At 34.5% G+C, this 16,461-nt stretch overlaps 1 protein-coding gene and 1 long non-coding RNA gene across 4 annotated transcripts in view; one reads left to right on the plus strand and one right to left on the minus strand.

Moving 5' to 3' along the window:
* The window catches only part of LOC114326177 (zinc finger protein 345), a 174,988-nt gene that overhangs the window by 87,019 nt on the left and 71,508 nt on the right, over window positions 1–16,461 (minus strand). For all 3 annotated transcript variants that reach the window (XM_028274441.2, XM_028274439.2, XM_050656490.1), the window contains exon 5: window positions 8,907–9,066. In XM_028274441.2, the coding sequence (XP_028130242.1) occupies window positions 8,907–9,066 (160 nt within the window). The remainder of the gene's footprint in view (window positions 1–8,906; window positions 9,067–16,461) is intronic.
* LOC126888335 (uncharacterized) lies at window positions 13,239–15,299 on the plus strand. The gene is made up of 2 exons (XR_007699520.1): window positions 13,239–13,421; window positions 15,002–15,299. It is a non-coding gene; the product is annotated as an uncharacterized LOC126888335 (long non-coding RNA).

A 16,461-nucleotide genomic window follows, 5' to 3' on the forward strand; every position in this document is an offset into this window, starting at 1 on the left:
CCCCCTATACAAAATTATTCTACATTAAATTTGTAATAAAAAAGGCCCTATGCATAATCTTTCTAAAATGAATGGTTCCAAAGTTACGGAGGTAGTATAGTATAACTGGTCCAAAAAAAGGCCTAACCCAAACATCCAAAGTAAAAGTTTTCCTCCAACACCAATATGTTCTATATGGTCCACATATTGTTCAGTAAAAAGTTACACCATTTTGAGCGTCCGGTTTGGGAGGGAGATGGGAGAGAAGCCTGTAAATTAGTAGTTTTTTTACGTTTTTCGTCAATATTACTAAAACTATGCTTTAGCGTAAACAATGTTATATACAGAAATATTCTATATGAAATTTAAAACAAAAAATGTTCTATACATAATTGTTATAAAATCAACGGTTCCAGAGTTACGGAGGGTGAAAAATCGAGGTTTTCGATACTTTTTATATTTTTTGGGTAATATTTATGATATAACTATACCAAAAACCCAGACATCCAAAGTGAAAGTTATCCTCCAACACCAAATTGTTCTATATGGTCCACATAATGTTCAGAAAAAAGTCACACCATTTTGAGCGTCGGGTTTGGGGGGGAGAGGGGGGAGAAATCGGTAAATATAAAAAGTATCGAAAACCTCCACCTTTCATCCTCCGTAACTCTGGAACCGTTGATTTTATAACAATTATGTATAGAACCTTTTTTGGTTTAAAGGACCTAGCCGGGTAAGATGGTGAAAAGTGCCCCCAGCTCGATCTAAATTCCATATAGGCCAATTTTTAGCACATATAGAGAAACTCACTTTCTGAAATTTTTAGCCCCCTAGGTGGTCTCGTGACCCCCCTAGAGCCTAATTAGGCTTTTTATGTTTTTATTTTTTATCTCAGGCGCATCAAGAGCTAGCCAAAAACTTTATTAAAAAAAGTTGTAAGTTCCAAAAAGATCTAAGAAAATTTTTTTTTTAATTTTTTGGCGGGAAATTCGAATTTTTAGAACAATTTTAAACTTTTAAATGACTCTGAAAAAAAAACTAAGACACTCGTTTTTACGAAAATTAATTATAATGTGTATTTTTGCACAATCTTTCACCCTGAATTTTTTCAGACTTTTAAAATTGGTGAAACGTACCTTTAAAAATAAAAAACCGCATTTTTTCAGTTTTTTTTTTTCGTATTTTGAAACAATTTTATACATATTTTTCAAAAAAGGTAACACTGTCACTAGAATAGGTAAAAAACTGAAAAATAATTGGGGTTTGCTTAATAAAAATTTTTTGTAAAGCCATCCATTTTCAAAATACAGGGCGTTGAAGAAAACAAAATTTTACACATTTTTTACGATTTTGCTGAAACTACTGGCAACATTGTAATAAAACTTGGCGGGATTTAAGAGCTGGTTATTGTGCATATTTTGACATACAATTAATGATTTGATATTCATCATTGGCTCGCATAGGGGTAATGGTCTGAACTTTTTAAAGAATAAAGATAGTACGCCACTGACATATTTCAAATTAACAATCGTTTTTTAATTTCTCGTTCAATTTGTGACAAAAAATGTATCTTCTTATTTTTTCATACGACGCGCCATTTTTATTCAAAAAATAAAAGATCTTAACCCTTACAAAGTATTCGAACTTCTAGGAGTTTCTACATCTACATACATAATAAACTCATACATCCATTATCAAAATTAATTCGAATACTTTGGAAGCGTTAAGATATTTTATTTTTTGCAGCAAAACAGCGCGTCGTATGAAAAAATGAGAAGATAGATTTTTTTATTGCAAATTGAACGAGGAATTCAAAAATGATTGTTAATTTGAAATATGTCAGTGGCGTACTATCTTTTTTTCTTTGAAAAGTTCAGACCATTACCCCTATGCGCGCCAATGATGAATATTAAATCCTTAGTTGTATGTCAAAACATGCACAATAACTACCTCTTAAAACCCGCCAAGTTTTATTACAATGTTGCCAGTAGTTTCGGCAAAATCGTAAAAAATAGGTAAAATTTTGTTTTCTTCAACGCCCTGTATCCTGAAAACGGATGGCGTTACAAAAAATTTTTATGAAGCAAATCCCAATTATTTTTCAGTTTTTTACCTATTCTAGTGAAGGTGTTAAATTTTTTGAAAAATATGTATAAAATTGTATCAAAAAAACGAAAAAAAAACCGAAAAATGCGGTTTTTTATTTTTAAAGGTATGTTTCACCAATTTTAAAAATCTGAAAAAATTCAGGGTGAAAGATTGTGCAAAAATACACATTATAATTAATTTTCGTAAAAACGAGTGTCTTAGTTTTTTTTCAGATTTATTTAAAAGTTTAAAATTGTTCTAAAAATTCGAATTTCCCGCCAAAAAAAAATTTTTTTCATATAGATCTTTTTAAAACTTACAACTTTTTTAAATAAAGTTTTTGGCTAGCTCTTAATGCAGCTGAGATAAAAAATAAAAACATAAAAAGCCTAATTAGGCTCTAGGGGGGTCACGTGACCACCTAGGGGGCTAAAAATTTCAGAAAGTGAGTTCCTCTATATGTGCTAAAAAGTGGCCTATATGGAATTTAGATTGGGTTGGGGGCACTTTCACCATCTTACCCGGCTAGGCCCTTTTATGTAGAACATTTTTCTATAGAACATTCCTTACGCTAAAGCATAGTTTTAGAAATATTGACGAAAAACGTAAAAAAACTACTTATTTACCGACTTCTCCCCCATCTCCCCTCCACACCGGACGCTCAAAATGGTGTAACTTTTTACTGAACAATATGTGGACCATATAGAACAATTTGGTGTTGGAGGATAACTTTCACTTTGGATGTCTGGGTTTGGGTCTAACTATACCATACTAATTGGTCACATACTCAGAAATGAAAAATGTAAGTTGATGAGATTGGTATACAGGGGAAAGCGAAAGGAAAAGAGGACCAGGGAGACGACGCACGTCCTGGTTGAAAAATTTAAAGCAGTGGAGTGAAAAAACAACAATAGAACTCTTTAGAACCGGTGCAGACATAGGCCATGATGATCGCAAATGTCCTTAAGGGCCGGTTGTTCGAACGCTAATCAACAATGATCATTATTAAATATTTAATTACTGTCACCAAAACTGTCAATGTCAACTTTGTTTGGGTTGCTGAAAACATAATTAATTACAATTATGAGATTTATTATTAATTATGTTAATAATTATTGTTATATTAATTGATTATAGTCTCAGAATTGTAATTAATTATGTTTTGACAACCCAAACAAAGTTGACATTGACAGTAATTAATTATTTGATAATGATCATTGTTGATTAGCGTTCGAACAACCGGCCCTAAGGCTGTGACCTTCAAAATGGCCCGGTCAAAACAGCCCGGATCGTAAACAAAATAGCCCCGACAAAATAAGTCGCACACAAAATAGACCCGGTCAAGACAGCCCCGGCGAAAACAGCCCCAATAAAAAGTTTTACTTTTTAACGGAGTACCATTTATTTTAAATTACTATTCTAATTGGGAAATAAGCCACAATTTAACTTAAAAAAAAAATGATTTTTCGTACTTCCGGGCCTAAAGTGACAACTTCACTCCCTTGTGACAGGTACTAAAGTGTCACATTTAATCCCTCCGGGATTAAATATTGACGAAACTCCCGGAACGATTAAATCACAAACAAACGAATTTAAGGGATATTTTATTGAAAAATATAATTAATTAGAATGGTAATTAACGTTAATATTCAAATTAATATTGTGACAGTTCGTCATATTGACCAGTCTTTCCTCGGTTAATGCAGCAGGTAACTGACGAGTAACAGATAGGTCCTTTTCATATTGAACTGGTGTTTGTTTCGAAGATCCTGCGGAAACAGGAAGCGAGAATGAGGACTGTGGCATAACTATAGTGGACGAATCGGCGACTTGACCAAATATTTTATCTGAAATTTTTTGTTTATTTTTAATAGACGATTCAATATATCCCTCGGCCACGTTGGAGGATTTCCATCCTCCATGTCTCTTCAGCACGTCTATTGTTGCTCCCGAATCAGCTAACAAAGACGCAGATGTGCGTCTAAAACAATGTCCCGTATAAGACGTCGCATTTTCTAATTTCAAGAAAGCTGCTATTTGCCGTGGAATTGTACCAAACATGTTTTTTCCTACTACTCGCGTAGTACATTCTTTGTTGATGTATTGAACAAAAAATTTTGAATGAGTTGTCCCTGTCTTTCGCAATGCCACATATTTCCGAAATATCGCCACAAAACTGATGGCACTGTTTTCTGAATTTTTGATCACAAAATTTCGGTCAATTTTATTTTTGGTGTTTCTAATCGCAATTAGGAAGGAATCGCCCAAATCTCTCACATCGTCGATTTCTAAATCAACCAACTCTTTTCCACGACAAGCTCCCGCAACGCCCAAAATAAGTGCAACCTACAAAAAAATTGATTTCTTAAAATTTCTGAATATAAACAAATTTCCAAATTTACCTTAAGCATTAAATATTTATCATCCGGAGCCTCCCGTAAGAACTGATCTACCTGCTCAGACGTGAGAATTCTTGACTTCTTTGGCTTAAATCCCTCATTTCTTCTCTTCAAAAAAGCTAATAATTTTGGAAATTTACTTATATCAATATCTTCTCTAATGTTAATAACCGATTTCAGCATTGAGTAATGTGCCCAGAGAGTTGAGGCACAAACCGCTTTTGATTTATCATCGAAGTAGACTAACAGCGCATTTTCAGTAGGTTGTCTCACATTTTTTAAGCGGCACCACTTTTTAAAAGCATCGTACTGCTGCTCGTATAGTTTTCTAGATTTCGGTGGTAACAATTCTTCACCTACTTCGGCTGCTCTTTTATCAATATCAGATACACCTTCTTCACTCATGATACCAATAATTATCAATAACAATGTTTCTTTACAATGACACTAGTAATGACAATGTTTCTAAATTATAACTGTCACAACGCAATGTTACTATGGTAACTTATTTTAAAGACAGTTTATTAAATGAGTTGAAGAGAGAAAAAACTGATTGAAATTATTGAAATAATTAATAAAATCATACCGGAAGTACGAAAAGTATCGTATATACCTTGCGACTGAAGTACATTTAATCCTTCAGGTAAATTATGGCCCTCCCTGCGGTCGGGCCATAAACTTTACCTTCAGGATTAAATGTACTACTTCAGTCCCGCGGTATATAATGTACTATTATTAACGTTTCGACTCCCACTTCGGACGTCGTTGTCAAAATACAAAATATTACTAAATTAAACAAAAATGTTGTTGCTTAGTAAACAAATTCTAATAAGGTAATTTAGTCTGATTCAATATATTATATATTTTAAAGTAGAAGACTTTAAAATGTTAAAATGATATTGCCAATATTTATGAGTTGCGTTCCTGGGACGACTTTATTGAAAAAAAGTTCATTCGATTATATGAAATCAACTTTAACTTGAGAAAAAATCTGTCACAAAAAATCATAGCATGTGATCCGTCTTTAAAAAGACAACCACACGCAATGGTGAGTAAAATTCTCGTGTTAGTGATTCCATAGTAAATCACGAGGAAAAACCAGGAATTTTTTGTTCCTGGCTTTTCCTAACAAAAGACACAGGGTTCGAGTTCTCTGAAAAGACCATTTTTACTTAATGTGGTTAAGGTAAACATCTGAATAGTGAATAGAGGATAATTATTATTTCCGAAAAAATGTATTTTTAAGGGATTATTTCATGATGAATTCTGAAGGAAGCTTTGTCGGGACTATTTTGTGGGCGAGCTATTGTTCCGCGGCTATCTTGTATGCAGGCTATTTTGTCGGAGCTGTTTTGTGTGCGGGATATTATGTCGGGGCTATTTTGTCGGAGCTTTTTCGACGGCGCTGTTTTGACGGGGCTTAAAGCATGAGGCACGTGAAGAAGAAGATCGGCTAAAAGAGTAAGAACAATGTCATTTTTTGATTTCGTTTTTAATGCTTTCAACGCAAAACAAAAACATAGAAATGTGTTAGAAGCACAATGTTTTAGGAATACCAGTATTTAAAACGCAAAAAAATATTAATTGGTCATTCCTGGGTAAATATTTCTGGCAAAATTAGACGTGGGGTGAGAGAGGGATGCGTATTGTCGCCAGTTCTTTTTAATGCCTACTCGGAAGAGATTCTAAAAAAAGCTCCTTAAAGGCAAGCGTCCACAGACCCGCATCGTACGCATCGGACACATCGTACGCAACGGATTTTAGTTTGTCTTGTACAAAAAAAAAATACCGAAGGGTTGCTTCGAGAGGCAACTTTTGCGATGTGTGCCGATGAATCATTCGGAATGCCGATCAGTGGACGCACCCCACGCGCTCTGTTCGGAATTTCGCTTGGTCCAGTCGGAGCTAATCTATAAATATTACTAATTTTTCAAGTTTTTTTTATCTTTTTTAAGATATCTTGAGTATCCAACTATGAACATTATTCTCGTTAAAAGAAAACAACACATTTTTCTTTAATGCAATAAACTTTTTAAAAAATATTAGACTTGTTAATGATGTTCCTGAGAGAAGTGTAAAATTGATGCAAGACATTTCATTCTCCCTCACAAATGATAAAAAAGCAAGCAAAGTGTGTTACAAGTAGTTTAAAAACACAGAAAGTATTTTACCGATTTCAGAAAGGCAACTTTAATCATTAATCTTTAAAGAAACTTTTACTGATGTAGTTACTATTTTCCATTTAAATCAAATTGTAACAGCTTTGTGTATTCCTTTATATCCAAATGTATAATTAGTTAGAAAAATGGATGCTACTATGCGGACTACCGTCGTGTTTCTGCTATAGCTTGCGGTCTACCGAGAGAAATGGTGTATAAGCTGTAATATTACTATGCCGATAAAAAAATGTTTACAAATCATTTTTGAATGTATTTTTTAAAAACATGTAGAGTTTGTGTAAGGTTTTATAGGTCTAAAGTTAATAATTTTCGAAATATTTAAAATGACATATGAGAGTTTTATCAGTATAGTGTAATTTTTAAATAATTTAATATCTTTGACATAGGTATATCAATGTAATAGGGCTTTTCATTCAGTCATTTGTTTCGAGCTTCTGTCATAAGTCGTATAATCCGTGTATATTAATATTATACACAGATTATATATACAACATATGACAGAAGCTCGAAACAAATGACAATCGATGAAAAGCCCTATATACAATATGATCACTATTTGCAAATACAATTTTTTCAAATTTTTTAAAATGGTACACACTGTATATTAGTATATCGCATTTTGCAGTAAATATTACAGGCTTTCTTTTGATATCAGGTTGTATGTACCTACTATGTTTCGTTTTGTAGATACATATTTAAAAAAGAATTATATATTTTACGTTTTTGCGGATTTCTTATTACTAAACAGAACCACTAAAATATCATACTAATAAATGTAGTTATTATGCATAAATTAATTATTAGATTAAATAAACAACCAATTTTAAAGTCTACCTTAGTAATTTTTCTACCCTAGCAGGTAGTGGCATCGGCAATTCGATCGCTGCCGATACAGTGGACGCAGTATGAAAAATTAATCCGATGCGTCCGATGCGGACCTGTGGACGCTTCCCTTAAGGGTGAAACGGTTGCAATAAGGGTAAACGGAGTTCCCATTAACAACATTAGATATGCGGATGGCACTGTCATCTTAGCCGCAAATATTGAAGATCTTCAGAGACTCGTGAATAGAATAGCGATGTACATATAGCCAAGAATACGGTCTAACAATGGACATCACGAAGACAAAATTTATGAGAATACCTAAAACGCAAAGGAATAACGGAATCTCCTTACAAACGGAACCAATGTCGAACGAGTAGATCAATATACAAATCTTGGAACAATGATTAACTCCGCAAATGATTGCTTCCAGGAAACTAAAATTAGAATAGAAAAGGCTAGAGCGAATTTTAATAAGATGAGAAAAGTGCTCTGCACAAGAGGTCTGAAGTTAGAGCTAAGAGTAAGATTGGGCTACATTTTCTCGACTTTGTTTTACGGAATGGAAGCTTGGACCTTGAATGCGGTATCAATGAAAAATTCTAAAAATATCATGGACAGAACACGTCACAGAGGTTCTCAGAAAGATGAATAAAGAACTGGAAGTCTCAAAATACAATCAAAACCAGAAACTTGGAATATCTCGGACATATTACACGTGGAGAGAGATACAACTTGCTCCAACTTATTATGCAGGGAGAGATTCAAGAAAAAAGAAGCCTATGGAGGCGCAGAATATCGTGGCTGCGTAACCCAAGAGAATGGTACGGATGTACAGCTGGTTCCTAAAAAAACTGATACGACTCTTAGTTAGATTTGATCATTTTGAGCAGTGTATAATTGGTCTGACATTATATTATATTTATTATGACAGACAAATAATAAAATAAACAAACAGCCATTTTTTGAGGTTGAACAGAATAAGTTATCTGACAAATTTTAAGATTTGGCAGTGACAGTGACAGTATGCAAATAATAAGTATTTATCCTTCAAAATACACTGCTCAATTTTCTACAAAATACGCTTTAAGAGTCGTATCAGTTTTTTTTTGAACCAGCTGTACATCAAGTGAACTTTTCAGGGCAACCGTTTCTAAAGTCCGAATAGCTATGACGATTGTCGACCTCCGTCGCGGATATACTTGGAGAAAAAGAAGGATAAATATTTTTCAAAACTTTTTTAATAAACAATGGGTTGTAGAGAAAATTTCTGGAACAAAAATATCGCGATAATGCCCATCATACATGAAAGTGGTATAGAAATAAATGTCATAACTATCAACACATATTGATCGGTACTATTATGCACACGAAATTTTAGAAATATACGGCAGAAAAGAGTGACTATGAAACTTATTAAGTTAACAATAATACTTACCAATATTATCTTCGAATTGATCGTACTCCTCTTTCACTTTTTTCTTTTTCTTTTTGACCAATTGTTTCTTTTTTTTCTTTTCCCCGCTGTCATCTAATTCGTCTACAGTTTGGGCATTTTCATCCTCTAAGCCGTCTACCTCTGGGATGTACGCATGTGTCTGTAATAAGCAATTTTTGAAATGATAAAAAATTGTTAAAACTCGTGCAAACAAATTAAGCCTATTTTTATGATGTATATGTTACGGGTAAAGTTAGATAAACGGGTAATTCTAGGATTACCCGGGTAAGGCGCGAAGTACTCGCGAGGTATCGGTAATATCCGATAGTAAGTCCCAAATATAATTTAAAGAGTTAAAATTTCGGGCTTTACTCGAGTAAAACCTTTGCCCTTTCAAACCCTGAAAATCTAAACGAATACTTCGTTAATGTGAGTAAAAATATAACTTCTACTATTTTGCCACAAAAAGATCCCATTTCCTATCTCCCAAATTCAGGAGTGTTCTCGAATTCATTCTGTATAAGACCAATCGATAAATATGAACTGATCCAAAGGATCAATAGTATCAAAAGCAAATCATCCTGTAGTACTGATGGACTATCCATAAAAATCTTCTCAAATCTCACAGAAAATGTGTTGGAACTCCTCGTCTCACTAATTAATGATTCCTTTGAAAGAGGTAAATTCCCAGAGTGCCTAAAGATAGCCATTATTATTCCTCTTCATAAGGGTGGTGAAAAATCTAATGCTTGCAACTATAGACCTATTGCATTACTACCGGTACTCTCCAAAATTATTGACTCATAAAAACCCGACTTATGTCCTTTCTCATTGATAACAACATCTTATCCCAAAATCAGTTCTGCTTTTTAACTAATAAATGTACCACTGATGCCATGTTTTCTGTGCTTCATGAGGTTTACCAAGCACTAAACAATATTCTTTATACTGCCACTGTTTTCTGTGACTATGCGAAAGCTTTTGATTGTGTAAATCACGGCATTTTGATTAAAAAACTAAATTTCTATGGAATTCGAGGTATTTCTTTGAATTGGTTCCAGTCTTACTTGAATAATAGGAAACAACTAGTTAGAGCAAATGATACTGACTCTAGTCTCAAAAACATTGTATGTGGAGTACCACAAGGTTCAGTATTGGGTCCTCTACTGTTCCTTATCTTTATAAATGACATCACTAATTTAAAAATCGATGGGAAAATCGTTCATATCGATTTGTTAAGTAAGAAACTCGCCTCAGCCTGCTATGCTATAAGATCTGTTTCGAAAGAACTCCATTTAGCATCTTCTAAACTAACATATTTTTCCTTGTTCGAGTCTCATCTTCGATATGGTCTTCCTTTTTGAGGTTCTAGTACAGCTGCCCAATTAGATGTTATTTTTTAAATTACAAAAAAGAGCAATAAGGTATCTGTTTGGCCTCAGAAGAACAACACATTGCAGAAGTTACTTCAAAGATCACGGAATTTTAACCCTTCCATCTTTATATGTTTTAAAAACTGTTTGCTTAATTCGTAAGCACATGCATGTCTTTCCAGCAAGGCCTTATCATGACTACTCCACCAGAAATTCAACTTTTGATGTCTATTTACCGATCCCGTCCTCTGAGTTAGTAAAGAAATCTATACATATTATATTCCGCAAAAAAACTATACAACCATCTCCCTTTACAACTCAAATCTGCAACATCTTTACCCAAGTTCCGTAAAATGACAAAAGCTCATCTATCTAAAAGACCATATTATTCAGTAGAAGAGTTTCTTAATGACTAACTAAGAAATTACAGTAATGTACAAGTAACCAAACTTATCCATATTTGGGTGTTACATGCAGCAGCTTAAACTTATTAGTTCCTATGTCTGTGTTTTACTTTGTTGTATGTTCACTTTGCAATTTCTATTAATTTTTGCAATATATCGGTTTTGTTTTTTTTTCTATACTTTATTAGCTTGTATTTTTTTTATATTGACGATTTATCAAATTTCAGAAAATTGTATTTGTTATTGTTATTATTTTTTTTTCTGGCTTTATGTTAAGCTTTGTCCATAAAATTTGTATAATTTTCAGTGACAATAAAGCATATTTCTATTCTATTCTAACACATTCTACCTGCTGTCTCTTGGTTAAATGCTTAATTGGGTATGGTACATTCCATGTCAAATCACTCAGGCAAAAACTTTTGGATCTCGGATTTTTATGAAACTTGGTGTATAGCTTCTGTGGGACGTAAAAATAAGATATTTAAGGTCAAAAAATCTTCTTCTTTTTTTCTCAAAATGGTATTTTATGCGATTTTATAGTGATTTGGTGTTTATTTAAACAAACAAATTTGCATTTTCTATCGTAAAGTATCAATGGAAAAAATAATATTTTAATAGAAGGAACTCAAAAATGTCATTATATGTTATTATAACAAATTATTTTGATTCAAAACAAGTTTTTGATCAAATTTTATAGTGCAGAAAAGGTTAAAATACAGTTTTTTACATTTTCCTCCATACCCAAAAATACATCATAATCGATTTGGCTGAAAATTTGCCCACAGATGACCAAAACATAAGACTTTAAGTGGTTAGAAGGATTTGAATTATATTACAATACCAAAAAAGTTACATGCAATAATATCAGACCCAAAAGTATATTCGTCCAGTAGGGATAGCATTTGACCTTGCATGCCGAGCTGCTCAAAATTTTATTTTTCTAATCTTTGAGGGGGTCAATAGTAGTCTAAATTTAAAATCGCGAATGAATTCCTCCGTTGCGTTAGCCGCCATGTTCATTTTAAAGGAAAACCGTTTTTGCTCAATATCTCCGCCATTTTTAACTTTTCGACAAAAATGGTAGGAACTGAAATTGTTCCAAATAAATCGTATTTATAATTATTACAATTTCTTTTTAACAATTTTTGTCGTGAGGCCGATGTTTTACGAATTAATTGTACTTACAGTAGACGCCTATATTTTTGACTATGACATTGCATGTAACTTTTTTGGTATTGTAATATAATTTAAATCCTTCTAACCACTTAAAGTCCTATGTTTTGGCTATCTGTGGGCAAATTTTCAGCCAAATCGATGATGTATTCTGGGAATGGAGGAAAATGTAAAAAACGGTATTTTAACGTTTTCTATACTATAAAATTTGATCAAAAACTTGTTTTGAATCAAAATAACTTGTTATATGCCATATAATGACAATTTTGAGTCCCTTCTATTAAAATATTATGTTTCCCATTGATACTTTACGATAGAAAATGCAAATTTGTTTAAATAAATACCAAATCACTGCAAAATAGCTTAAAATAACATTTTGAGAAAAAAAAGAAGAAGAAGAAGACAATTCGACCTTAAATGTTTTATTTCTACATCCCGCAGATGCTATATACCAATTTTCAGACAAATTGGAGATCCAAAAGTTTTTTTGATCCAAAACTGGTAAAACCTCCGTTAACCGAAACCTTTTTAACCGAAATATCGGTTAACCGAAACGACTGGCAGTTTTAGTAATTTCGTCACTAAAAAGTAAATTTTTATCGAAAAACGGAAAAAATTCGATGTTAATTTGACAACATCGTCAGCATTGCTTTCATACAACTAAAGAACGTAATTAAATATACAACACAGTACGAAATCACCTCATAATAATTTTTAACACCAATCATGACCAAGAATACTATGCAATTTGATACAAGAAAAATACAAAAAATAATGTTTGTTTGTAACGATGTGATGCCTCGGCGGGCGATGAGCTGCTGTGACCGGAGGGGACTGATGCACGGTACACGGAGGTGTACCGTGGGACTGATGGAGTGTCCGTGTTTGCGCATTCCTTCTTCACGGCACCGCCACAGCATAATAAACGAAACCAGCAAGGACACTCCCTGATGCCGCCTTTGAAGTTGAAAAGTACAGGGTCGCCATTTTTCGCGTAGTACATCCAGTGGTGATGTGATGTGTTGGTTCATCAGTGTTGCCGATGTCACCAACTTTATTACCCGTAAGAGATTATTTTTGAATAATTTCTGGAATTTATGCAAAAGATTAACAATACAATCGCCATTCATCGTCAATATTTTGTGTTATGTCCCAATTATTGACATAATTCCCACAGGCATACGTATAAAATTATGTTAAAAAATATGAATGTCATAAAAGTTAAGTAAATCTGATAATTATGTACAAATCGGCAACACTGTCGATTTTCTACATTGTCTGGTACTACGCACAAAATGGCCGACGATCTGCGCAGTAATAGTGCGCGAACTTTTCCCGCCTACTAGTGTGTCACTGCTGTTGCGTTTTCTATGCTGTGGCACCGCTGGGGGAAACCGAAGGAGAGGGCATCGAGAGCATATTTAAGGCGAGCTAGGAGAATGAGAAAATCAGTCATGGTTCGTGTATTGAACTTACTATGGCTCAACAGCTGATGCCTCGCGTATTGAACGAGCTTCAGCTGGCCTGGCAAAGATGCGCCGTTTGTGAGGCGGAACTATGCCTAGGTAGACGCCACCGTAGTGACGTGGAGTCTTGCCACAATCGTTATCGCAGTAGGCGGTAGTAGCGAGGAACGAGTGACTGCATTGAAGTGAAATGCCGTCTCCAGGCTACGTTGTTTTAACGTAGCGAGATTATTATTGTATATATTGATTATCGTATTATTTCGATGTTGCTATTATGATCGGATAACTATAATAAAGTTTAATATTGTTTTTCCTTTGCAGAAGATGGAATTATATTTTATTTTATTTGTTTTAAACTGTATATAATTACCTTTAATATATTTGCTTTATTTTTAAATTGTGTTTTACTGAGTCTGTCGTCCTTAAAAGAACTACCCGTTACAAAATGGCGCCCGAGCAAAATAAAAGCTACGCAGTTTGTAACTACCCGTTACAAATTGGCACCCGAGCAATAATTAGAACCATACAAAGACACAGACTCAGTACCAGGTCCACGTCGTGGATAAATAAATAGAACCCGTTCAAAGATGATTAAGCTTCTTTGTTTTCAGATTCTTAAGGAACCGAAACCGAGAAGGAACCGAAAATAAACGTCGCCGATGCAACGAGCAGGAAGAGTTGCGACCGTTCGCTGTAGAAAAACCTTGGCATACTGTCCCAATGGAGTTGAGGGGATCACGCCCAAGATCTACAGAAGGAAGCACCTTCTAGCCAGTCATCCGAGACCAATTTACGAATCACCGAAAAATACGACATTGTTGATGGAACCGTCAAAGATGAAACCAGCAAGAAAAATGTGACCATCTGCTGTAGAAAAACCTTGATAAGCTGTCCCAATGGATTTGAGGGGACCACGAGCAAGATCTACAGAAGGAAACATCCTCTTGACAATCATCCCAGACCAGTTTGTGAAAGAAAATCGACAGAAAGTACATGCCTTAAGGGTAAACCGTCGCAGATGCAGCCAGCAGGAAGAATGTGACCATTTGCTGTAGAAAAGCCTTGGTACACTGTCCCAATGGATATGAGGGGACCACGATCAAGATCTACAGAGGGAAGCATCTTCTTCATGCCTTAAGGGTAAACCGTCGCAGATGCAGCCAGCAGGAAGAATGTGACCATTTCTGTAGAAAAGCCTTGGTACACTGTCCCAATGGATATGAGGGGACCACGACCAAGATCTACAGAGGGAAGCATCTTCTTGACAGCCATCCAGGACCAGTTTACGAAGTAAGGAAGAACCGACCAAGACCACACCGATGATGAGCCCAAGCCGTGTTGCACACACGGCACAAAAAAAAAATGTATGCTACATTTTTTTTTGTTTTCCAAAGAGAAGGGGGTGTAACGATGTGATGCCTCGGCGGGCGATGAGCTGCTGTTACCGGAGGGGACTGATGGAGTGTCCGTGTTTGCGCATTCCTTCTTCACGGCACCGCTGGGGGAAACCGAAGGAGAGGGCATCGAGAGCATATTTAAGGCGAGCTAGGAGAATGAGAAAATCAGTCATGGTTCGTGTATTGAACTTACTATGGCTCAACAGCTGATGCCTCGCGTATTGAACGAGCTTCAGCTGGCCTGGCAAAGCTGCGCCGTTTGTGAGGCGGAACTATGCCTAGGTAGACGCCACCGTAGTGACGTGGAGTCTTGCCACAATCGTTATCGCAGTAGGCGGTAGTAGCGAGGAACGAGTGACTGCATTGAAGTGAAATGCCGTCTCCAGGCTACGTTGTTTTAACGTAGCGAGATTATTATTGTATATATTGTTTATCGTATTATTTCGATGTTGCTATTATGATCGGATAACTATAATAAAGTTTAATATTGTTTTTCCTTTGCAGAAGATGGAATTATATTTTATTTTATTTGTTTTAAACTGTATATAATTACCTTTAATATATTTGCTTTATTTTTAAATTGTGTTTTACTGAGTCTGTCGTCCTTAAAAGAACTACCCGTTACATGTTTTAACCGAAATTCTTGTTATCCGAAACGGTCTCCCCCAATTATTTGGTTAACGGAGGTTTTACTGTACTAGTAATGAGAAAGCCGTAACTATTTGAAAGATATCTTAATTTAAGAAAAAAATGCAGTTTACAAAAATAAGGAGAGTAAATCTATAAATACTGCAGAAATAAAAATTGCAATCTATTTGTTAAAACAAGACAAGCTGCTGTGGCATTTGGAGTTACAAATATTTCCAGCAGCTTTACATTTGCATTTATTTTACTAAAACCTGGCGAATACTTCGGACTTTACCCGGGTAATCCTAGAATTACCCGTTTATAACTTTACCCGTAACATATATAATGGCTCTTCAGTAATGATAGCAAAATTTTACAAACTATTCTTTTTTCTATTAATTACACTGTTTCCAGTATTAAATTAATTCATGTTGAATTCAGTTGCCATTTGAAGCCCGTCAATTCGCTGTGTGCAAGTATTTGGAGAGGATACGAGAAACGATCGTGGGCAAGCAGCGGAGAAATCTTACAACTTTTTTCATATTTCATAAATAATTCATATTGTCAATTGAAATTATCTTATTGACATATTTCATACCTACTGTCATTGAAACAAAAGGAATTCGTAAATGTTCTGTTATGAATTGTAAACATACAACCAAAAATTGTCAATTTAAGTTCTTTTCGTTTCCAACTTCTAAGCACAAATTAATACCCACATGGAGCAAAGTTATATGTTGCCTGAAGTTAAATCCAGGAAAATTTTAAACATCCTATTAATTTAACAACATTAGGTATGTACATTTTTTATAAGCTTTAACACATTTAAAGGGTGTTTACCCTAATATCTTGATGGCTCGAGCATGCTAACCTGAAACAAAACCTGATGATGGAATTGTAAATCCGAAAACGTTTGTTTTGATGTCGCCTTTTTTAGAGATTTTATAAAGATATATGTTTTACAAACAATCTTTTTTTCAAAAAATGGTGGAGATGGTTTAATTGTAAAATAAATAGAATAGAAAAAGACTGTTTGACTTGTACACACTTCTATATAAATCTAAACGGGAACTGGTGTATGTTTTCAAAAGACTGATAGTGTGTAAATAAATTTA

Source organism: Diabrotica virgifera, chromosome 7 (genome assembly GCF_917563875.1).
Source record: "Diabrotica virgifera virgifera chromosome 7, PGI_DIABVI_V3a".
Classification (NCBI taxonomy): domain Eukaryota; kingdom Metazoa; phylum Arthropoda; class Insecta; order Coleoptera; family Chrysomelidae; genus Diabrotica; species Diabrotica virgifera.